We start from the raw sequence: 25776 nt of genomic DNA on the forward strand, positions 1-25776 counted from the left end.
AATCCTATATTTCTTTTTCTAATTTAGGATCTGTGAACTTTTGCAAAGTGGAGCCATAATGAATAAATTTTACCAGCCTCACGAAGCGCATATTCCCTACCTCCTACAGCTCTTCATTGACTACAATCTTTATGGAATGAATTTAATAAACCTGGCTGCTGTCAAGTTCCGAAAAGCAAGAAGGAAAGGTACGGTTCATTTTCCAGTGCAGATTAAGGGTGTCATGGAACGAGTGGCTTACAAAGTAGTACACACTGAGAAGCGGGTGCCGAGTGGATAGGGAACAGAGGAATGCTGGGAGTGGAGCTTGAGAGTGTCAGGAAACACCGAGCAGAGGACATTTCCAGAGCTTTAGAGGAGGCTCAGTGGTTCAGAGCAGGGGCTGCCTTCCCAGAGGACCCAGCATTGATGCCCAGCACCCACGAAGTACCTCACAACTATTTTTAATTCCCGTCCCAAGGAGTCCAGTGTCACCCTAAAGCACCAAGCACACAAATGCTAAACGGGCAAAAATCCCCATACACATAAATTTACTAGTTTATGAAGATACTTACGTGCTATGTAAATCACCCTCTTCTAAGGAGACAACTGAAGATTTTTCATGTTTGGAACTATGTAGGCATTGTCCTAGATTTCAAATATTTTAGTCACTTTGAAAAGGAAACTTTTATACTTTGATTCTGAAATCTTCAAACTTCCCAGCCCTGTAACTCCTAAGCAGGCATAAGTCTATAAGTTTTTAAGTCCATAGCAATTAATGCCTTGAACCCAGTATATTACTCCCCTTCAAAGGCCAAAATTATTTATTTATTTACTTACAAACTATAACACGAGCTAATAACCTCAAGTTTTAATAACATTATTCTTTCCTCATCTTCTCAGTGATTGGCGTAATATAAAATCTCTCATAAGAAATCAGACTGTCTGAATGAGTAGTTCTCCTTAAATCCTAAGAATCGTTAAGAAAAATGTCATATAAGGAAGGACGAGGTAGGCTTGACCTCCTGTTATCCTCTTTGTGAAAGGGTAGCACTTTGGAGGCCAGAAGTAGGTTCACACTTAAAGCAATCACATATAGTCAGTTTAACTTTGACAGTGGTACTATGATAATTCAGTTGAGAAAGAATAGTCATTTCAGAAACTATTTCTGGATTTATTGGATGTCCATATATTATGACTAGGACATATAGTTTATTGGTTTATACTGTGTGTGTGTTCGTACACGCACACCTGCACTGTCTGCATCCAGAGGTCTATGTATCCTAGAACAACGTTCTACCCCAAGCTACATCCCTCTTTTTCTTTCCATTTGACATAGGGTCTCACTGCGTTGTTCAGGCCAGCCTTGACCTCAGTCTGTACCCCATGTAGGCATTGGACTTACTATTCCTGCCCTCCTGCCTCAGTTGCCTCAATTGGGATCACAGACCTGTACCACCATTCCAAATGAATTATACATTTTAAGTCATTAAAATGCATTACATATATATGTAAAGTATATATAGAGATATATAAAATAAATATATATGTATATAAAACATAAATTATCAAGTATCTTAGATGAAAAATCTGCCCAGCCTTGAATTTGAAAGGGAAGTTTTAGAAAAATCTGTGAGGGGAAGAGTTGGTAAGTTGAATTTTCTTAAAGTTTAAAACTTTTCCTCAGTGAAAACACATTTTAAAGAGTGAAAAGTAAAGGCTGAAGGGACGTCTCAGCAGTTAGGAGCACCAGCTTCTCTCACAGAGCACTCCAGGTCAAGCACTCACATGTGTTTACAAGTCTGTCAGTCCAGTTCTAGGGATCCAATTCCTCCTTTTGTCCTCGGTGGGCCCCAGCCACACATGGAGCACAGATGTACAGGCAGACAGACACTCACACAGGTAAGATAGCAACATTTCCCCGTGTATCAGTTCTTTGAGAATTTTGTACCATGTATTTAAATCATATTTACTCCCTCCCTCTATGCCTCCAGATCCATATCCTGTCTCCTCTCCAGCTCTCTTACTTTTTTCATCTCATCAAGTACAGTTTGTGCTGCCTATGTCCTCGAAGATGTATGGCCTTCACTGGAGTGGTTAACGTGTGAGGGACCACACTCTTATAGAAAACTGACTTTCCTCTCTCTAGTAGCTATTGGTTGCCAATATCTCCATAGCTTCTAGTGGCTGTCCAACTCCGCTCTCCATGCTAGAATTTTGCCTGGCTAAAGCTTCATAGGTTGTGTGCACGGTGTGTTACCTGCTGTACATTTGTATGTGCAGATGCCCTGCTGTGGCCAGAAAACAGATCCCTTTAGTTCTCCACCGCCGCTTCTGACTCTTAGATATGCTCGTCCGTCCTTTCTGCAGGGATCCCTGAGCCTTAGGAAGAGGGGTGTGATGTAGATGGCCTATTTAGGTCTGTGCATTCTGCAGCGTGTGCGTGCGTGCGTGCGTGCGTGCGTGCGTGTGTGTGTGTGTGTGTGTGTGTGTGTGGTGTGTATTGACCAGTTGTAGGTCTCTCTGCTGATCGCCATCCACTGCAAAATGAAGCTTATCTTATGAGAGTTGACAGTTGTACTACTAATCTGAGGGTATACTTATAAACTATTAGAATTCTGTGTAATACCATTCCCATTTTGCACAGTAATAGTAGATTCTCCTTTAGGGCCTGTGGCCTGTCTAGCTGCCAGTTCATGTCCCCAATGTCATTGCCAGACTGTGGAACTGTTCTTAAATACAAGCAGGCTGTACATGTTTACTCCTAGGGCCTTTGTGCCACTGTTGTACCAGTGAACTGGTCATTTTTACAGCTTACAGAATTCATAGCTGAGTAACATTGATGGTTACTTTTCTCCTCTTGTAGCATAGCACCCTGTGAGCACTGGCTACTACTTAGCCAGGAGGGATAAGGCTTCTGGGTGGGTAGCAGCTTGATTTCCTTGTGTTCTATGAGTCAGTCATGTGATGCGTTTACAGTAGGTTCTTACCTTCAAGTCTAGAGAGTAATCAGGAGCATTGGCAGTCCTTAGAATTCACATGTATCATACATGATTGTCTTTAAGGGGCTCTTAAACTCCTAGTTCACAAGCCATGCCTCTGTCTTCTTGCACTGCCATCAACATTACTCTCCCAGTTTGGTGACTGTTGGATGTTACCTCACTTGGTGCCAACTCCAAAAGAGCTGGCCATTCCTGGCCCTGGTCTTTTTATTTGTTATACTCTGGTGTTTAGTAGGGACACTGTTACCCGTTACGGGGTGACTGTAATTGTTTAGTAGGGACACTGTTGCCCCGTTATGGGGTGACTATAATTGTTTAGCAGGGACACTGTTGCCCCGTTATGGGGTGATTGTAATTGTGTATGTATATATTTAATGAAGCTTTTCATGTGACTTCTTGAAATGTTTTAATGTGCGCCATTCCTCCCTATGGTGCTTTGAATAAAAATGACGCCCTTGGGCTAATACATGTGACTATTCTGTCACCAGAGAGTGAAACTATTAGATGGAGATTTAGGATTAGGAGGTGTGGTCATGTTGGAGGAAGTTTGTCAATGGGAGTGAACTTTGAGGTTTCAAAAGCCCATGCCAGGCTTAGTCTCTCTCTACCTACAGATCAGGATGTAGACTCCCAGCTACTTCTCCAGCACCTTGTCTGCTTGCATGACACCAGTGCGCTCGCGCTCTCTCTCTCTCTCTTGCGCTCTCTCTCTCTCTCTCTCTCTCTCTCTCTGTGTGTGTCTGTCTGTCTGTCTGTCTGTCTGTCTGTCTCGGGTAGTAATAATGGACTAAACTATAGCCAACCCTTCTTGCTTATGGTCTGTCTTCACAGCAGTAGAAGAGTGACCAAGACATTCCCCATAGTCCTTCTGTACCTTAGCATCCCATTCCCATTCCCATTCAGTCCTCTCTGCTCTGTTTAACGCGGTACACCACTGCATTGGACAGCCCACCCCACTGTGGTCCCTGACTAATTCTCTGACCTCTATAGGTATTCTCAATGGAGCTGACATCGGAAAAAGCTAACCCTAAAATGAGAGGAAACATTTGTCTTTCCAGGTCTGGGTTACTGAGAATGATTGTTCCTAGCTCCATCCATTTACTGCCATATCACCAGTATCTTGGGTTCTGGAACCTTGACTTGAGGCAGTGAGGGGTTGAAGAAAGGACAGACATAGTTGCAAAGAAGATGGGATCTGGCAGCATTGTTTGGCCCCCACTTCTATCACCATAGGAACCTCAGCAGATTTATTCTGTTCAGCCCTGGGGAAGGCTCAGGTAGTTGAGTAGGAAGCCCCTGTAGGCAAGGCTGTGGCCTCCTCCAGAAGGAGGCTGCAGAAGCTAGTCTTTACCCACTGGTCAGTACTTCATACTCTGACTCCTGGGAAAGCGTTGCCATCCGTCCTGAGTCTGGCCCTTGTGGATAATGGCTTTGCCAGTGTTCATAGGGCGCTTGGTCTCGGGGTTCTCAGCAGCCCCTGCACATGTGGAGGTTCACATTCACTCAGACCACTCACTCACCTGGGCCTCCTCTGCTCTGCACACTTCACCTGCCATTTTCATATGTTCATTTTTTAGTAGCTGATAAATGGTCTACATTTTCCTTATCCATTATTAGTTGATGGACATCTAGGCTGTATCCATTTTCTAGCTATTGTTAATAGAGTAGCAGTGAACACAGATAGTTCTATAGTAGGCTATATGGAGTCTTTTGGATATATGCCCCATAGTACTATAGTTATGGACCATGTGGTGGGAGTATTTCTAGCTTTCTGAAGAACTTCCACACTAATTTTCTTTTTTTTATTGGATTTTTTTTATTTATATTTCAAATGTTATCCCCTTTCCAGTTTCCAGTCTATAAACTCCCTATCCCATCCCCCTCCCCTTTCTTCTATGAGGGTACCCTCCCCAACCATTCACCCCTTCCCACCTCCCACCCTGACATTCCCCTACATTGGGGGTGTCCAGCCTTGGCAGGACCAAGGGCTTCTGTTCCCATTGGTGCCCAACAAGGCATCCTCTGACATATGCAACTGGAGTCATGGGTCAGTCTTTGGGTAGTGGTTTAGTCACTGGGAGCTCTGGTTGGTTGGTATTGTTGTTCTTATGGGGTTGCAAGCCCCTTCAGCTCTTTCAATCCTTTCTCTAACTCCTCCAATGGGGACCCTGTTCTCAGTTCAATGGTTGGCTGCGAGCATTCGCCTCTGTATTTGTCCTGCTCTGGCTGTGCCTCTCAGGAGACAGCTATATTAGGCTCCTGTCAGCATGCACTTCTTGGCTCCATCAATATTGTCTAGTTTTGGTGGCTGCATATATATGGGCTATACACCCAGGCACAGCAGGCTCTGAATGGCTATTCCTTCAGTCTCTACTCCAACTTTGTTTCCATATGTTCTCCTATGAATATTTTTCTCCCTTTTAAGAAGGAGTGAAGCATCTGCACTTTGGTCATCCTTCTTCTTGAGCTTCATGTGGTCTGTGGATTGTATCTTGGGTAATTTGAGCTTTTGGGCTAATAGCCACTTATCAGTGAGTGCATACCGCGTCATACTAATTTTCATAGTAGCTATGCGACTTTGCATTCATACCGGCCATGAATAAGTGTTTCTCTTCCCCACAAACCTGACAGTATTTGTTGTCATTTGTTGTTGGGGCAGCATCTCTCTACATGCCTGTGGCTGCCCTGGAACTCACTGCCCTTTAATTAACAGTGCTGGCACTAAGGTATGCCACCTCACCCTGTCATTTGTTTTGGATTTTTGGGTTTATTTTGGTTTTTGTTTTTATCTTAGCCGTTCTGATTGCAATAAGATGAAATCTCAGAGTAGTTTCAATTTGCATTTCTCTTATGGCTTATGCTGACTATTCTTTAAAAATATTTCTTAGTTGTGTTTTTTCCTTCGAGAGCACTGTTTACTTCCTTTCCCCATTTTTAAATTTGGTTGTTTTCTTTTTTTTTTTTTAAGATTTATTTATTATATATGTAAGTACATGTAGCTGTCTTCAGACATACCAGAAGAAGGCATCAGATCTCATTACAGATGGTGTGAGTCACCATGTGGTTGCTGGGATTTGAACTCAGGACCTCTGGAAAAGCGATCAAGTGCTCTTAACCACTCAGCCATCTCTCCAGCCCAGGTTGTTTTCTTAATGTTTAGTTTCTTAGTCCTTTGTGTATTTCAGAACTAGCCCTCTAACATGTGAGCTGGAAAATCTTTTTCGGTTCTATAGGCTACCTCTTTCCTGAAGTGGTGCTGTGTTTCTTGAAGTGTGCTTTTTAGTTTCATGAGATCCCATGTATTAGTTATTTGCCTCCATGCACGCCCTGTTGGGTCACGCTCAGAGACTTTCCCTGTGCCATTGAGTTCACGTGCATTCCTACTTTTCTGTAGGGAAGATTGAGAATATCAGGTCTTATTTTGAAGTCATGGGTCCATTTGGAGTTGAGTTTTATGCAGGATGAGATATAAGGATCTAGTTCATTCTGGTACACATAGCAATCCGCATTGACTAGCACCATTTTGAAGATGATTGCTCTAATGTGCTGTTGGCCTCTTTGTCAAAATAGCATTGCTGTAGGAGTGTGAGTTTATGTGGTCTGTAGTTCTCTTGCACTTGTCAGTGCCTGTTTTTATACCAATACCATGCTGGGTTTATTACTATAGAGTCCCAGTTTGCTTTCTATTGTTGTGATAAAGACCATGACCAAAGCAACTTGAGGTAAGGAAGAAAGGGTTTGCCTTACACATCTTGAGTCAGTCCATTGAGAGAAGGTGAAACAGGAACCAGAGGCAGTAGCTCAGGCGGAGGGCATGGAGGGACGCTGCTTACTGGCTTACTCCGCTTTAACTCAGGCGGAGGGCATGGAGGGACGCTGCTTACTGGCTTACTCCGCTTTACCTGCCCATTTTGCTTTCTCATGCACCGGAGGACCACCTCCCCAGGGGTGGCACTACCCTCAGTGGTCTGGACACACCCACAACATTCAAAAGATGTCCTAGAGGCTTGCCCATAGGTCACCATGATGGGCATCTTCTCAATTGAGGCTCACCCTTCCGAGATTACTCTGGGTTGTGTCAAGTTGACAACAAAAGTAACACAACTGGTCTAACTGTGCGGTATAACTTGATCTAGATGGGGATACCGTCCAGCCATTCTTTCATTGCCCAGGATTGTTTGGATTGTCCTGGGTCCTTTGTTTCCATGAGATTTAAGATTTTTTTTCTTTTCAGTTTCTGTGAAGAAACTTCTGTGAAAATGTGATGAGGATTGCATTGACTCCCTACTTTGCTTTTGATAGGATGTGAGTGATAGGATGTGAAGTTCGCCATTATTCCTGCCGAGCCATGGGCATGGATGACCTTTCCATCTTCTGAGAGTCTTTTCAGTTTCCTTGTCAGTGTCTTAACATTGTCAGTCTACATGGTTTTTACCTTTTTAGGTTAGATTTATTGCAAGATGCGTTTTTAAAGGTTTATTTTAACTTTTGTTTTATGGACATACATGTTTAGCCTGCATTTACATGTGTTTGCCGTGTTTGTACCTGGTGCCTGCAGAGGCAAGAAGAGAAAATTAAATCCTGTGGTACTGGAATTAAAAGTGTTTGTGAGCTGCAGTGTGGGTGTTAGGAGCTGAGCTCAAGTTCACTGCAAGGATGGAAAGTGCTCTAACCACTGAGCTATCTCTCAAGCCCAAGACACACACACACACACACACACACGCGCGCGCGCGCACACACAATACACACGCACACACACACACTATACACACACACAGACACAGTACACACACACAGACACACACACGCACAATACACACACTTGCACACACACACAGTACACACACACGCACACACACAGACACACACATGCACACACACACAGACACACACATGCGCACACACACGCACACACGCACAATACACACACATGCACACACACACAGTACACACACACGCACACACACAGACACACACATGCACACACACACAGACACACGCGCGCGCGCGCACACACACGCACACACACACACACACACACACACACACACACGCAGGCACGCGCGTGCGTGCTTTGTTTATTTATTCACTCACTTTACATCCTGATCACAGCCCCCCACGTTTCTCCTCCCAGTCCCCTCCTCACAGGGCTCCTCCCCACCTCCTCTTTACCTCTGAAAAGGGGAAGGTCCCCCTGGGTCCTAACATATCCTGGCACCTTAGTTCTTTACTTTTTTAATGAGGTGTTGATAATATTTACCTGAATATTTACATATACTTATTATGCTATGAAATTTTATAAGTACTTCTTACTCAAATCAATTTATTACAAATACTTTTTTTCTACTCACACTTAAATTTAGAGTTATTGCTCTCAATTGTGCATATGTAATCCTGTGTGTCAGTGAATCTTTAAAATATATTTGGGTATTCTTAAATGATTTGTAAATTATTTTACAAAGAGGATAATTTTGTGCAAATTATAAATATAACTTGCCAGATGTCATGGCTCGAGTGCATTTAACCTTAGCATTTAGGATGCAGAGTCTGCCTGGTCTATGAGTTTGAGACTGCCTTAGTCTAGATATCGAGTTCTAGGTTACCCAAGGCTCTGTAATGAGACCCTGTCACCAGTAAATATATGGTAGATGGATTGTTTAGACAAAAAGTTTAAGGTATAATTTATTTTGGGTTGGTTAGATAAAAAGTTTAAAAGTACAATTTATTTAAATTTTCCTTTCTTTCTCTAGGTGATGCCTCGCATGCAACTGGATTATTCAAGCCTCAGTTGTCAGGAAATTCTCCTGCTGGCACTTTATTTAGGTGGGAAGAGGATGAAATACCAAGGTTAGCCGATGTTGTCCTCAAAGAAATGAAAGTTTTGTGTCTGTACATTTGTAGTCAGTCACCAGTGGTCATCATAATTGAAACTTAGCCTTTTACTACAGTTGGTCTTTTAAAAGTTTATATTTAAACTGTATCAATAACATAACATGGAATCATGGGTTTAAAGAACAGACCATGGCAGTGAGGGCATGAGACGCAGGAGGGAAAGACACTTGCTGCCAAATCCGATGACCCGAATTTGATGCCTGGCATCCACATGGTAGGAGAGAACAAATTCCTGAAAACACACAGTCACACAAGTGCAAAATGTAAAATTAACCGTGACTTTAAAAATAAATAAAAGATGATGGAAAGACCTAGTTGTGACCTAATTAATACAAAGGACCTGAAGGAGGTTGTTACACTTCTTGCCATTATTAACTGTCATCTGCAAGTTACCAAGTTACAAACTCAGTTATTATAAAGTAGCAATTTTGAATTAAAGTAGCACATATTCTTAATAAAAACAACTCTTTAGGTTTCTAAATATTAAGGAGTTATGGAAATAAATACACCACAAAATACAACTGGTTCCTTGTAGCTATTTTTTGATTATGCTTTTTGTTAAAGTTGTTGTATATCCCAAATGCTTAGGTTTTCCTGCCACAAAGCAGACACACGATCACCACCTTTCCAATTATCAGTCAGCGGCCTCATCGTGTAACATTCACTTTGTTATCCACATAAGGTGGAGTGTCCGCATAGCACTGCCTTCCTGGGCCTCCTGCTCTGGTTACTGCAGTGTTGGCAGCATGGCCACTGTCTTCCTCTTCTTAACTTCGTGTATGTTATCCAGTTTTTAAGAGGTTTAAGTTACATTTGTTTGTTGTATACATGCACACATGCACAAAAATTAGAGTTCAACTTGGGGGGGTCAGTTTTCTCTTCCACCCTATAGATCCTGGGAATAGAACTCAGGCCATTCGGTTTGATGCCAAATGGTTTTACCCTGTGAGCCATCTTGCTGGTCCTATTTTTTACATTTATATTTGTTTTAATTTATATTTATGTAATTATTTGGTGAGTGTGTGTGTGCATATGTGTTATGGTGCAGTGTTGGGGTCATAAGACAAATGTTGGGTTGCATCTTTCCTTCTATCTTGTGAGATCTGGAGATCAACTTTAGGTTATTAGTAGGTCTGCCTGCAAGCACCCTGCTCAATCACTTTCCATCTCATCTCTTAGAAGTCTTTCACGGAGCCTGGAACCTGCCAGTCAGGCTGCACAGCCCCAGAGAAGTGCTTTCTTATTCCTCAGGGCTAGAATCACAGATTCAGGGTACGCCCAGATCTTTACATGGATACTGGAGATCTGAACACAGATTCTCATGTGTGTGTGGCAAGCATTTTTTTTACTGGGGTGTCTCTCAGCCCACCGACCCAATGGCTTTTTTCCTTTTAAGCAGATTTGTGTATTTATGTGTGTGAAGAAGTGGGGTGGGGACATAGTATTTATTGACTTTGCTTTTAATATATATTAAGAAAATGTATTGCCAGACAGTGGTGGTGCACGCCTCTAATCTCAGCACTTAGGATGCAGAGGTAAGCAGATGTCCAGGTTCAAGGTCAGCCTGATCTACCTAGTGAGTTTGAGGACAGCCAGGGCTACCAAAACAATATAAAATGAAACAACTTACTGGTTAAACTTAAAATGATCATGAAAATACTTGTTTGAGTGTATACACCTTTTATAATCTCAACACTTAGTAAATTGAAGCACAGAGATCAGAAATTTGAGGAGGCAAAACCTGGCTATTTAGTAGAACGCTGCCAGATAAACCAGTCCAAAGGATCAGCTTTACTCAGAGCTCATCCAATTGCCCTAATTTACTTTCAGTTGCTTTGATCAAAAGCAGCCTGGGAATGAAAGGATTTATTTCATCTTATAGCTCAGTGCATCGAGAAGGAAAGTCAGGGCAGGAACTCAAAGCAGACTGTAAGAACTGAAGCAGAACCACAGGGGAGGGATGCTGCCTATTGCTTTGCTCACTGGTTTCCTTAGCTTGCTCTTCATACAGCCCAGGACCACCTGCCTAGAAGAGCCTCTACCCACAGTAGATTAGGCCAGAAACTTGGCCACCAGTTTGAGATGTAGTCTTGGTTGCTTCTGGATTACAGCTTCTGTGTAAAATTATTTGTATTACTGTACTATCAGAATGATTTTTAAAGGTTTTTAAGTAAGTAGTAAAAGTAATCACTATTCCTGAATTCTGCTCATTAACAACAATTTGAAGCCTCATCCAATAATTTTATGACCTAATTCTGATTAGGTCATAAAAGTATAATAAAGGCACACTGACTAGGATTAAAATTGAAATTTTACTATAACAAATTGAACTTTAGAATGTTTGTAAGAAGTCTTTTTCTTAAAGTTCTACAAACCAGCTGTAGGGAAAGATAGAACTAGACAAGCTAGTGAAGTTTCACTCAGTGACATTATTAACTCAGTTAAACACAGATGACTGGGGACCTTTTCTTTAATACTTATGTGTGTATGTATGTATGTATGTATGTATGTATGTATGTATGTATGTATTATGTATTATGTATTATGTATTATGTATTTATTTGCAGTTAGTCTCACGATGTAGTCATGGCTAGCTAGCCTGGAATTCACTGTGTATACTCAAACTTGTAGCATTCCTCCTGCCTCCTCTTTCCTCATGCTGAGATTACAGATGTATACCACCATTCCTTGCTAGCGCCATGTGTTTTTGTTTGTTTTAGAGCCTGTTGTTTCTCCCAATGTTTATATAATCTGAGAATCTGTGATTTCATTGAATATAAATAAAAGATAATGCCAGAAGTTTTCCCATAAACCAGTAGAAGTGATTTGTCTCATTTCTCTCCCTAGTCTAGCGTGTTTTTCTAGGTGCCTTTAAAACAATACAGTGGATTATTTGATATCCCTTTATAAGCACTATTACAAAGGACACAGAGTTGTAATAAGTCAGATGTTCTACTTTATTCTGTGTTGTAAGAGGAAATTACCAAGTGCTGTGGTTCTCAGAGTTGTTTGCTACAGCAGTCATAGTCTGAGGACAGACGTCCACCGTGTCTGCCTGATAGAATGAGAGAGAGAGGTGTGTGTGTGTGTGTGTGTGTGTGTGTGTGTGTGTGTGTGTGTGTGCGCGCGCGCGCGCGCATGCGCACTGCATTTGTAGACTCATGAGACAGAATGGGTATTATGATCAAAGGATGTCCTACTGTTGCATGGGTTTGGCTTCAAAGATTAAACTGAGGCTGCCACATTTGTAAGGCAAGCTGAACCAACCTATAGGTATTTTTAGAGTATAAATGTTTAAATTCTGTCTGTCATGATTCTAATTAGTTGATCTCTTGTATTCAGTTGTTAGAGAAATACTTGGGAACAGTCCTGTAAGTTCCATTGTAATTTTTATCTAACTTTAATAACCAAAATGAATTGTCTGCATTTACTTAATGACTGAAAACTTTTTATCATTATTTTCTACTGAAAATATTTTGAAGAGATTTTCCCCTCTAGAAATAGTACATGGACAACCACAAGACATAGTGGTGTATATTTAATCCCAGAACTTGAAAGGCAGAGACAGGAAGATCTCTGCGAATCTGAGGCCCACCTGGTCTGCACCATGAATTCCAGGACAGCCAGGGCTATGTAGAGAGAACCTGTCTCAAAAAGGAACATTTTTTTTTCTACTGTGAGATTATGTTTTTTCAGTGTTACTGAGTCTTTTTTCCCAAAAGTACCAGTCTTAGTAATGTTCATTTTTGTCATAACTCTTATATTTGTCAATATAATTCTTTGAAGTTGCAAAACATGTTAATGTAAGAAGAAGATTGTTAACTCTGAACTCTTCTATCTAGCACTTAAATCCATGACAACATGGATTTTATTCAGTTATGTGGACAGGGAGGCCAACCTACTCTGGGAATTATTTTTTTCTAAAAGGTAAAGGGATATGGTTAGCTTACTCTGCCTTTCTTTAGAATGGCACAAAGATTTGTGCATGTGTTTGTGATTTAACAATGAACTTCTTGGTTCTGTTTTGTGGTGGTGAGGGCACTGTAGATCAGAGCCAGACCTCAGGCTTCCCAGCAGACTTTCTTCATTGAGCTGTATGCCACCAGCCGTGACAACTTAGTGTCTGATGTTGACCCAATTCTCTTTAAGAGAAGGCGATGGAAAGTAATGCTTCTTAGTGTTCTCCATAAAACTTTAAAGAACATTCGATAAACAGTTTACTCAGTCTGCACCCCCATTACAGCAAGGTCTCTAACCTTTCATTTCATTTACTATCTCCCAGGCATGAACTACAAAGTCTGTGACAGGAAACCTCATATCTGTACCATGTCTCTGTGCATTCTGGGAGGAATGACAGACACATGGTGTCTGCCTACTTTCCTTTTTAGTGGCTCTGCGGGAACTAGGTCACAGAGTGTCAGAGAGGCTGGTCCGTGTGTGGTTCTCATAGAAGGAACTGTTGTCACCTGTGCCAGCTGGAACTCACTGCTAGTGTGGCTGTTCCTTCAGCAGTGGGAGGAATGCTAGTGCCTCCAGCTCAGCAGTGGCTGAGGACAGAAGACGCAGTGTCACTTGACACCTGTCAGTATGCTCACCTCCCCTTACCAAAAATTATGTATGGTGGCAGATGTAAGATACGCCTGTAGGCACCTTATTCTAAATAGTTATGATTTTTAGTGAATTCTTATGTTGTCTTAACCATTTTTTAGCCAGATCCACATACTAGGCATCAAATATTCCTCACATATAGAATATGATTCTGAATATACGGGTGGTAAATAGTATCCATTTAAAATGGTATCTATAGAATGTCATTATAATTTTTCTGTCCTGTTGTTATTTCATACACATGGTATCATGAATAATCATGAATTCATTTAATATTCTCAGGTTTTCTTATTATCACCAGAGCCTAAGGAAAGTCTCCGATCCCAGCAGCAGCAACAACCTGGGACGTTTGTGCTCCTTGCTTATGTACTGCTCTCCTCTCTTCCCAGTTCTCTACTGCTGGAAGGTGTGGAGCCCCTGAGTACCTGTGAGTTAGAAGTGGACGCCGTAGCTGCTGACATCTTGAATAGGCTGGATATTGAGGGTACGCACAGGATCACTCTTACTGTGCAATCTCACCTGTAGAACATGGTAAAGTGGAACCGAGGTGCCATTAGAGAAGGCTACAGAGGGAGAAGGCGCGATGTCCTGAGGTGTGCTCCTTGTGCACCTGGGAACCCGCCTTGAAGGAAAACTTGTTAGGTTGTTGGTTTCAGAGGGCTCGGTCCCTGGTTGTCGGGCTCCGTCGTTTCCAGGCCTAGGGTAAGACAGTATGTCCTGGCAGAAGGGCGTGGGAGCAACACTGCCTCCCTCCCTCATGGACGAGAACAGTCAGAAAGGGACCAGGACAGATGCGTGTGCAGTACCCCTCTCAACAGCCTATGCAGCTATGCCGTGAATGGCTTCATTCACTGCTCACCTCAGTGCTCTCCGTGCCGTCACTTCTTCATCTAGCCGTCAGCCTGGGACCAAACCTTCAACCAACGACTCTTCAGACAATGTCTCCTATGTAATCACTATACATAGTCATCTATATTGCTTATTTATAGTTCTTTTACATTACTATGTTTACCTAAATAGGAATCAGAAGTAGGTGGCACTAAATAAAATTAGCCAGTATAAGATAATTTTGCATACTCTGCCTTTTAATTGTTTTATCTTCAGGTTATATATCCTGGAGAGAAGTTTTAGAATCATCTCTCATCAGCGTGTGAATTTTACTTACTTGGTGTGTGTGTTTTGTTTTTTAATTTATTTATTACGTATAGTGTTCTGCCTGCATGTATGCTTGCAGGCCAGAAGAGGGCATCAGATCTCATTACGGATGGTTATGCACCACCATGTGGGTGCTGGGAATTGAACTCAGGACCTCTGGAAGAGCAGTCAGTGCTCTTAACTGCTGAGCCATCTTTTCATCCTTTTGTGTGTTTTTGTTTTTGTTTGTTTTTTTTCCCAGTCAAAATAGAAAATTGAAAAAGGAGGCACCATTAAAATGTGGAATTGAGATAATTTGTTCATTATAGCACACACCATGTTTTTCTTTAAAACAAATATCATTAGGCATGATAGTACACACCTTTAATCCTATCATTGAGAAGACAGAGGCAGGCAGATCTCCACTGGGTCCCAGGCCAGCCGGGGTGCCATAGTGAGTTCCATCCCAGTCAAGGGTACACAGCAAACTGCCCCACACCAAGTACTTATTAAAGTTTAAGCAGTTTATAGAGAAGAAGTTTTCATTTTGACCCTTGTATTATTGTTGTGATTGCAGCTCAAATTGGTGGAAACCCTGGGCTGCAGGCCATATGGGAAGATGAAAAACAGCGACGAAGAAACAGGAATGAAAACTCTCAAATTAGCCAGCCAGAATCACAAGGTGAAAGTCAGTAAATGCTTCAAATAGGAAAATCGTCACTGAGTTTGCCCTCAGCACTAGATGTGTCTTAAATCACCCTTAATTTTCCTATGTAATCTCCTGTTGTCATTGCTGTACCACCAGTAGAGCTTTATAATTACCTCCAGACTAGTATTCATGTATTCATCCCGTTGTCTCTGTGTGCTCTTGGTTTTTATGTGCCTTACCTTCTTGCCACAAGAGCTAGTTGTTCCCTTTCCGTTCTCAACTATATCCGTGTCTTCTTTTTCCAAATAAGATACTGAAAACCATGGAATCCCACTTAGAAGCACCATTTTATTTGTTCTGCTTAGAAAATGTTGGCCATGAAACACTGTCCCCACTGTCCTCTGAAACTGCCCGCCACACTCTCACCTTGATCATCGTATGCAGCTGAGGACCCCTTCATTATTAAACACTGCTGTACTCGAAAAGGATTGAGGGCTCACATAACATGTATACAGCAAAGTCTTAATGCTAAATCTGAAAGTGTAAAGGACAGCTCAGAAATAAATGTTGCGATAAGTCTCCACTGAAGCCCAATGAAAAATTTAAATTTCACTGTAATATTTAGAGTGCTAAAAATGTATTGGTAAAATTTAAGTGTCTTTTTCTATGCCCTTTAAAATATAAATATATTTTACAAAGAAGGAAATTTCTAATTTCAGGGTGCATGATGTATTTATGATTAGAGAGCAATAGTTTTGTTGTTGTTATTGTTATTTTCTTTTGTTTTAGGTTGTAATTATAGAACTTAAACTTGAAGTGATGATAAGTTCTTAATTTCATTGTTTAATAACCTCCCTTTCTCGTTTGTATGATTTTATACCAGGGCTGCATTTAGATGGTAGGATGTGAGTCGGGAGAAAGATAAAGTGCTGTGATTGTCAAAGCTCCTTTAAGGAAAAAGGAGAAGTATTTCATCCATTTGCTATCTAATGTACTTTTTAAATTTAAAGATTGCAGACTCGTGCCAGCAACAGAAAGTGAAAAAATTTTTCAGAAGAGACTTCAAGAAATTCTCAAACAGAATGATTTCTCAGTGTAAGTGCCTATCTATTAGAGAGCTCAGAGCTCAGCTTACTGCTTTGCTAAATGGTTTGTTATAAAAGTTATGTTTTAATGAAGCAGAACACTATCAGGATCTGTGGACTACAGCAGTGGGTCCCAGGAGTTCTCTGCTGAGTTAACATTGCACTCTGAGATTCTGTCTCCTGAAATGCTTCCCTGTTCACCGGCCAACATGATAGAAGTCCACAGAGACAACGATTGGAGCAAAGGTGAGGTCATCTGATTATCTTCTCAATTAAACCGAAAATGCTAAAGCAAACATTGTATCAGACACTTAAGTTAATATTTGCCCGTTTCCTTGTTTGTTTTTCTCCTCAGAAATAAATATGGATGTAGCAAAAATTATTTCCTGTTCTTGACCCTTTCTAAATCTCTAAAGATAAATACTATACTAAAGTTTCTATAAACTGTTAGGAAGTAAAATTTTGTGACGATTTTTTTATACATGTATGTTCATGTACACAGACATATATGTATGTACTGTTGCTTAAGGCTTCAAATTTTATACAAATGATGTCACTATTGGCAAAAATTAAGCAACTAGCGTTTACATTCAAAAATGTAACAGCTAATCAAGAAATAATTTAAATAGCACAAATTCACTCATTTTAAGTACATAAGAACTCCATAATCTAATGTTAGAAAATACCCATGAGCCTACAGGCTTCCTTATTGGCATCATGGCCATTCCCAGGACCAGTTCCTAAGCAACCATTGTTTTAGATGTTTGTCTGTCTACACTCGTAGATATGTCATATAAATGAAGTCATACAATATGGGTTTTTTCTTCTATCACTTAGCAAATACTTTCACGGTTTATGCTGTGGTAATTATCAACATTTTATTTTTTTTTATTACCAATTGTTAGATTCATTAATCCATTTATCAATTGGTAGATGTTTAAGTTCCTTTCACTTTTGACTGATTAAAATAATGTTCATGTGAACAATAAAATATAAAATTTAAAGTAAATGTGATATGATTTGAAAAATTATATTGAAAATCGTAGCAAATAAACCAATTGCAAAGTAAGTTTTACTATAGAGTAATGCTTAACTAAGTGTGTTTTTTATTTCTTTTCAGTAGACACCAGAGTGTGGAATTCATAGAACATGTAGTAAATTTGTGTTTGTTTTTTCCATAGTGGGCACTGTTTTATGTTACTTCCTGCATTGTGTAAGGTTTCTTATGACTTAGTGTTTTTATTTAACACTTGGTATTATGTCTTTATTGTTCTAGAGTATATGAAATACTATCTTACTGAGGCCTAATTTTTATTTCCCTCACTACTAATAGTGATTATCATCTTTTTACGCCAACATCTTCATTTTGAAATTTACCATTGCTTTTTCATTTTAGCTGCTGATAGCTTTACTTTAATACTTATTGGTTCCTCTATAAGTATTAGAACCGTTTTCACTTTTTCCCAGGGCTACGTCTGCCCTCTCAGTGGCTTTGTGCAAAGTTTTCTCCACCGAACGCTGACAGGTTGCGTGCAAATCTGTGCTGTGCACAGTTGGTAGGTAAGAGGGTGGTGAGGGCTCTGTTGCTTCTGTTGAAGCCTCCTTGATCCGGCTGTGGAGTGCTCAGGCCGGGGACCCTTGACAACGATCAGGTGCTGACTAGCAGACTGAAGTGAATACAGAGAGTACACGGTAACGATTGTGCGTGTCTGTGTGAGTGCGCACAGTTGTCTGCAGACAGAGTGGGGATTGGATCCCCTCCAGCTGAGGGGAGGCTGGGAGTCGCCTGATGATGTTGCTGGGAGGTGAGCTCTGCGAACATCCGGGCAGAACTGCAGAGCATCTCCCAAGTCCTGGGCTCTCATATGAGACTTCCTGATTGGTTTTTATTTCTTCCTCTCAAGCTTATTCTGTAAACTCCCATTTTTAAGCTTATTTTATTCATCTTGTTTCTGCATTATGTTTTTAATTCTTTAGTATTTTTCATGTCTTCAGTTTTAATGTCCTGCTTACCTGTGTCTTCTGATGGCTTAGGTTTCGTACTTGGTATATGCATCCTTCTCTATCCTGTCGTAAGGAAAGTTTCCTAACGTAGCTATCCTAAGGCTTAGGTGTATGTCTAGTTTGTTTTAGGCCGCTGTCATAAATACTATGACCAAAACCAACTGGGAGAAGGAGGCGTTTGTTTCCTCTTATGTTTCCAGGTAATAAATAGTCCATCACTGAGGAAAGTAATAAGTACTCAAGCAGGAGTAGAGGCAAGAACCATGGAGGAGAGCTGCTCATTGGCTTGCTTCCTCTGGCTTCCTCAGCTGCCCGCAGAAGACCGCCTGCCCACGGGTGGCACTGCCCACAGTGGGACGGCCCTTCCTACAGATGAGCAATGGAGAAAGTGTCCCTCAGGCACGCCCCCAGGCCAGTCTGAGCCAGATGGCCCTTCCTACAGCTGAGCAATGGAGAAAGTGTCCCTCAGACATGCCCCCAGGCCAGTCTGAGCCAGGCAGTTCCCAACTGATATGTCCTCAGGTCACTGTAAGTTGTGTTGACAGTTCAAGCTCACTGGGAGACTAATAACCCTTCCAGCTACATACATAATCCATCACTTTAATCTATAGCGTTTTCTTTCTTGTTTATCCACAAGATCTTACACTGTCAGAATTTAAAATAGTCTAACTTTTTTTTTTTTTTTTGGAGCTGGGGACCGAACCCAGGGCCTTGTGCTTCCTAGGCAAGCGCTCTACCACTGAGCTAAATCCCCAACCCCTAAAATAGTCTAACTTTTAAAAGCTCCACAGTCTTTTAAAAAATTCCAACAATTTAAAAGTCCAAATTCTCTTTAAAAATCCAGAGTATGTGTATTCCTTTCCCCTATGGCTGTTATAAATCTCCATGACCAAATCAACTTAGAGAAGAAAGTGCTTGGGCTTACAGTTCCAGAGGGATAGGAGACCATCACCATCATGGCAGGACGGTGTAGCAGCAGGCATGGGAGTTGTCAGGAGCAACAGTGGAGAATCACTTCTTAAACCAGAAGCAGGAACCAGAGAGAGTGAACCAAGAATGATGAATGACTTTGAAACCTCAAAGTTCACCCCAAAGCAACACGCTTCCTGCAACCAGGCTATGCCTCCCGAGCCTCCTGTCTTAGTTACCCCTCTCTTGCTGTGTTCAGATGCCATCCATAAGCAAGGCAGCTTGTAGAGGAAACAGTTCCCTGGGGCTTGCAGTTTCAGAGGCTGAGCCTGTCACCATCATAGCAGGGAGCATGGCAGCAGGCAGGCATGGTGCACACTAGAAGAGAGAGTCTACATCCTGATCCACAAGGATGAGGCACTGAGAGAGGCAGGGCGGGACTCACTGGGAGTGGAGAGGGCCCACCCCCAGTGACACACCTCTTCCAGCAACCCACAGTCCTTCCCAAGCCAACTGAGGACCACGTATCCAAACACAGGCGCCAACTGGGGCTGTTCTCTTTCAACATCACATTTGCCCGAAGAGACCCACCAACTGGGGACAAAGTACTCAGATGCCCAAGATGATAGGGACCATCTCATTGTAGCCCCACAGTGGCTCAACTAGGGGCACCCAGAAGAACAGCAAAACCCACTATATCATTGTGTATAAAGACGGAGGAACCATGACGTAGTTAACAGTCAAATCAAAACCAAGATCCAGTGATGTAAAAGGCTCTGTGTCCAGCACCTGCAACCTCCTCGTGGTCCTTTGGGTTCCGAAGGGTTGGATAAGTCCCACTTCTTTTGCTCTGCCGTCCTTGGCACACGGACATGTCTCATAGGTTGTGTTGGCTCTACTCACACCTGTCATCTCCTTGGTGGCAAATGTCTTGGTCCTGGCATTTCCCGAGTGCTGGGACCTCCACTACACCATCATCGTCAGTGGCCACGCTTGGCCTCTCCATGGATTCCAAATCTGCCACACGGTGCTAGGTCTCAGCTGCTCTCTGTGTCCTTCAGTCGCGCATTTGACATATGCATATGTATGTGTAGCGGATGCTCGAGACTTCAAAACCAGTACCAGGTCGGGATAACTTCTAGGTGCCAGCTTGATATGCAGTCTTTCCACCACTACAGCGTCTGTGTGCTGACCTAAGGAAACATTCCAGAAGATCTGTCCCAGTGATGCTGATCGCTTATTAATTACAGCTGATTTTACAGCCACAGCCAAGCAGTCTCCACTGCTCCAAGAAAGCACAAGTTCTCCTTGCCACCCATTCTTTTCCCTTCCTCCCTCCAAACCTTCTGGTAAGCCCCTGCCCATACTTCTTACTTCTCCAACTCATGGCCTCACTTTTTCACTTACTGTTTGTGTGTGTGTGTGTGTGTGTGTATTCATTCCTAAATATAACCTTTTCAGTCTGTATAATGTATGTTTTCAGGGTTGACTGTTTGGTACAGTTACTGGGAAAGGTCACCTCTCTTGCTACCACCTTTTCTCAGTTGCCCATACTTCTTTGTATAGGACTGAGGCCTTATAATTCTATGGATTCTTAATTAAAGTATATCACACAGATGGCCTCAGTAGATTTTGGGGGGATTCCTAACTTCCCTCTGAAGCTTCAGAAGCCATGTCTCCATGTCTATATTTCTCTGCACATTTTTACCTCCTAAGCTCACCATAGCTCATTAAATCTAAGCGTTCAATGGTCTTTCCATCCTAATGTTCCAAATGCTTCCACATCCTCCTCAAGCCCAGCATGGAGGCCCTTCCCAGCAAGTCCACTCTCAGGGCCAGTTTCTGTCCTACTTTCAGCCTGTTTTTCTGTTGCTATGATAAAAAAGACTTGTGGAGAAAGAGTAGGCTTCATTCTGGTGTCAGTTCATCACTGCTCAGTGAAGAAGTCCGGCAGGAACTCGGAAGGAACCTGGAGGCAGGAACTGAAACAGAGCCCACCCAGGAACACTGCTTCCTGGCTTACTCCCAGGTCCTTGTTTAGCTTCCACAGTAGCACCACAGTGTGATCAAAAAACATTTCACAGACATTTCCTGGTTCACCTAGATCAAGGCAATTCCCCAGTTGAGACTCTGTTAGTTAACTCTGGGCTGTGTCAAGTTGATAACTAGTTTTTTCCATTTAGATCTCTAATTCTTACATGAAAGAGAAAGACCTAATTATGTGTGTATGGGACTCTGTAAGTAGTCATGTGATATATTTATTAAATAGTCTCGTTGCTCCTCTAGACTCCCCACCATCACATGTCCTAGGATCATCTCACACCATCTCAGTTGTCCCTTTTAAGACTTGTCAGACTGAGAATTGTCTCTCTTGATCCTGTAAAATGGCTTCCTGCTATTAACTTGAGGGTCTCATTGTTATTTTTCTGTAAAGAACTCTCTGTGGGCTTTTATTGAGGATTTCTTATTTTATAGATTGGTTTAAGGAGTATTTTAATCTTTTTCATACCAGCGCATGTACAAACACGACATCGTTCTCATTTTACTTGCTCTTTTCCCCCATGGCCTTCAATAGTTTTGTAATTCTACGTTGTATTTCGTTTTCTATAATCTAAGTAATTTTTAATTATTGTAGTTATGAGCTTTATTTTTAAATTTATGTCATTGCTGATAATTGTGGATTTCAGTGGCCTTTGCGTATCATTTCTGTCTAGAGACTTTTATTAGTACTAATAGTTCAGATGTATTTTTTCTTAGAGCTTAGTGGATTCAGTCACTGTCTGCAAAGTACTGTTCCTTTCTCAAGCCCATTTCGTCTCCCAGATCCTTAAAAAAAATTCTCATTTCTTTTTCTGTGTGTGGGCGATTGCCTGCATGTATGTCAGAGTAGAACATATATGCAATGCCCCTGAAGGCCAGAAGAGGGCAACAGGCCTCTTGGAACTGGACTTTAGATGGCTTTGAGCTGCCCTGTGGATGCTAGGAATAAGAGCTGACTCTTCTGAGAAAGCCACAGTTCTCCTGACTCCTGAACCATCTCTCATGCCCCTCCCCTCATGCCCTAGTGGTCTGCCACAGCATCAAGGATCACGCAGAATAAAAATGCCGATGGCCAGATCTTCAAACCCAATGCTTCCCTTTTCTTTTCTTGTCTCCTCCTCTTCCTCTTCCTCCTCTACCTCTTCTAACACCTCTTCCTCTTTCTCTTCTTCTTTTTTGCTTTTTGAGGTTGTTTGTGTTTTTTTGCATTTTTGTTTTCAGCCTGGGCTAGCCAAGCACTTTCTGTGTAGACCAGGTTGGTCTGGGATTGGGGTCTCCTCAGTGAGGCAGAGAGATGTTTTAAAAGTTCTCTAAGACCAGAGTTTACATAGGACCGTGGTAGATGTACTCTAATCAGGTTAGTAGCCTTGGTTATCCTTATTTTCTTGAAGTTGTGTCCATTTAATATATGATGAATATTAAATCAAGATTTACCAAATGGTCTTCTGAATTTACTGAAATTAGTCTTTCTTTTATACTCTATTAATATGGTGTTATATTTTTTCAATATTTATTTAGTTTTTAATAGTTTTCTTAGAATTTTAGCATATCAGTGAAAAAGAGCCATACTTGCCTCATTAAACAATTGTAAGGTTTCAACTTCCCTTTTGAGAATTTTCATTAAATTAGGATCATCTGTCTCTTTTGGATTTCATAGATAAAACCACCCAGCCCCTCCAGATGCCCCTCCAGATGCCCCTCCAGTTGTATGAATGGCTTCCTTGTGAAGTAGCTGCTTTATCCGCTCTGGCTTTCTTCCGTCCTGCTGAGTCTGTTTTGATTCCATTTTCCCTAAGACCTTGTCCACTGTGCTGGAGTTTTCCATGGATTGGCATAAAGCAGTTTGTAGCATTATCTAGCGTCCTTACCTGTAACACTCCGGTTCACTCTCGCCTGTGTGCCTGTGCTTTCCCCGGAACTGCTTTGGTCATTGTAATTATCCTTACCATTGTCCCTGTCAGACCACCAGGATTTGTTTTTAACCAAATGTTTATTTTAGAAAGCTGTTTTCTGGGTTTTGATTATTGGTTTATTTGTTTTGATTAAATACTCTTGTCTTAGATTGGCTGTTTTGTAGTATATTTTATATAAAAATATTTTTTTCTGAGTAGTTAACTCTCTAAAAACTCAAAAACATTTAAATATCAAGTCTGTTTTAATGTCTAAGCAAAAACTGTTTTTCCAGTTAGCTGTAATCCTTCCAATTAGCTGCTGATTGTGTATATGTAGTCAGTGTCTCCCTCTCCTCTCCTCTCCGCTTCCCTCTCCGTCCTCTCTCCCTTTAAAACATGCTTTCTATCTCTCCGTTACTAGATTCTAATATGGGATTTGTTTCGTCTGTGTTCTTAAAATTATTGATTCTTTCTGGGCATTAGATCCTCTATCACATGTTAAACGAAACTATTTTTAGGTAACAAATAAGAAGCTTTTGAAAAATATACAATTAACATAAAATGAATTTATCTTGAACCACAGAGAATAAAAACCTTTATCGTTGAGGATCTACGAGTACTCATACCTGCCTGTATTCCCAGCACTCAGGAACAGAAGCAGACTGATCAGGATTTAAGATCATGACAAGTTAGGGGCCAGATGGGGCTACAGGAGATCTTATTAGAAAACACAACAAAACATAACACACACCGTGCGTCTCAGTCCTGGTTTTTACCTGAATACTGTAATCATATGAGTATAGTAAAAATGCAGGCGAGCTTATAAGTATTTGGCGAGCTGTAAATCCATGTTGTTTTGCCTTTTGTTTGTTTCTCTTGTTGAGAAGGTCTCACTGTATAGTCTAGCTAGACTGGAGCTCACCGAGTAAACCAGGCTGGTCCAGAACTCGGGGAGGTGTGCCTGCATGTGTACACCTCCCTCCCCTGGGATGGGAGAGGGGTATTAAATACATGTGACTGATGATGACGTCCTCTGAGCTTTTTATTACATTTATATTATATTTTTATTTAGTATATTTCACCAATATTCCAAGACTTTCAGGTACATTTACACTGTAAAATTCCATAATTTATACAAATTCTGTACTGTGTAAGCTGCTGGGTTTTAGCACCGAGGCATTGCCTTAACGCTCTTGTCGTCTTTGTCGTCCTAAGGTAACACTAAACATAAAGTAGAAGAAGCACTCATTAATGAAGAAGCAATTTTGAACCTCATAGAAAATAGTCAGACTTTTCAGCCTTTGACTCAAAGACTGAGTGAGACACCGGTTTTCAGTAAGTAACAACACTACCTTAAATGTGTCGTGTTTTAATCAAAGTAACTTTCTGGGTTGTTTTTCCCCCCTTTGCTTTGAAGAAGTGAACATTTCACATTTAGTAAATGCTGAGTATAAAAATTATGTATCCCATTAGATCGAGTAGTTCTATATTTTCTCCTTGTTTTTCCTTAAAACAATATAAATAAACAGCTGTAAATGAAAAATTTTTTTCTTGAACCATATTGGGTAAAAGGATGTTGTTTTAGGGATAAAACAAATTATCTTCTTTTCTTTTACTATTTCTGTGTGTGAAGTATGCATACATGTTTTAGAATGTAAGGGTATGCAGGGATGTGCACATGCATTTGGAGATGCAAGGATAAGCAGGTGTGTGCACATGCATGTGGAGATGCAAGGATAAGCAGGTATGTGCACATGCATGTGGAGGTGTGAGGATAAGCAGGTGTGTGCACATCTGGAGGTGTGAGGATAAGCAGGTGTGTGCACATCTGGAGGTGTGAGGATAAGCAGGTGTGTGCACATCTGGAGGTGTGAGGATAAGCAGGTGTGTGCACATCTGGAGGTGTGAGGATAAGCAGGTGTGTGCACATGCGTGTGGAGGTGTGAGGATAAGCAGGTGTGTGCACATGCGTGTGGAGGTGTGAGGATAAGCAGGTGTGTGCACATGCGTGTGGAGGCCCCAGCACAATGGCAGAGGCATCATCCTCACTCACTGAGACAGCCAGAGCCCATCGCGCCCGCAGCTCACTGATATGGCTTGTCTTGGTAGTCAGCCTGCTCTGGAATCCTCTTCTCCACCTCCAGGACAAGAGCCACAGCTGGGCCGCTCTGCCCAGCAGCATTTTATGGGCTCCTGGAGAGCTAAACTCTAGTCCTTACACTTGCAGAGTAAGTGTACATTAACTACTGAGCCAGCTCCTGGCAACCAAACACACTCATTTTAAAACAGTATCCAAATGAGACATAGTGATAAAATTGTGGATGCTTTGCTGCAGTATGAGGAAGTTTACATTAAGCCACGAGTTCTGAAGCAGCACAGTGTATGACAGTGTTGTTTTACCTCCCTAAATGCACTTCAACCATAAACCATTTACACATTAGGCTTCTCAGTTTGCTTGGTACCACCACCATTATGCTGCTTCTGTGTTTCTCTTTTCAAGTTTTTATATTGTATATTTGAATTCTTTATATATTCTTGGTATCAATCCCATTATATAAATAACTTTATTGAAAAGATATTTC

General features: G+C 41.5%; 1 protein-coding gene across 6 annotated transcripts in view; it reads left to right on the forward strand.

Annotated features, from left to right (window-relative positions):
• Positions 1 to 25776, forward strand: part of Rev3l (REV3 like, DNA directed polymerase zeta catalytic subunit) — a 157723-nt gene that overhangs the window by 62586 nt on the left and 69361 nt on the right. For 5 of the 6 annotated variants that reach the window (XR_015644785.1, XR_015644784.1, XR_015644783.1 and 2 more), the window contains 7 exons: positions 28 to 188; positions 8732 to 8828; positions 13871 to 13965; positions 15193 to 15297; positions 16275 to 16359; positions 16444 to 16595; positions 24410 to 24529. Coding sequence is in view for 3 of the 6 variants with exons in the window: in XM_087597550.1 (XP_087453676.1) it covers positions 28 to 188; positions 8732 to 8828; positions 13871 to 13965; positions 15193 to 15297; positions 16275 to 16359; positions 16444 to 16595; positions 24410 to 24529 (815 nt within the window). In the remaining 3 variants the exon portion in view is untranslated. 6 annotated transcript variants of the gene reach the window in all.

This window comes from Rattus norvegicus, chromosome 20 (assembly GCF_021556685.1).
Source record: "Rattus norvegicus strain SHRSP/BbbUtx chromosome 20, alternate assembly SHRSP_T2T, whole genome shotgun sequence".
Taxonomy (NCBI): domain Eukaryota; kingdom Metazoa; phylum Chordata; class Mammalia; order Rodentia; family Muridae; genus Rattus; species Rattus norvegicus.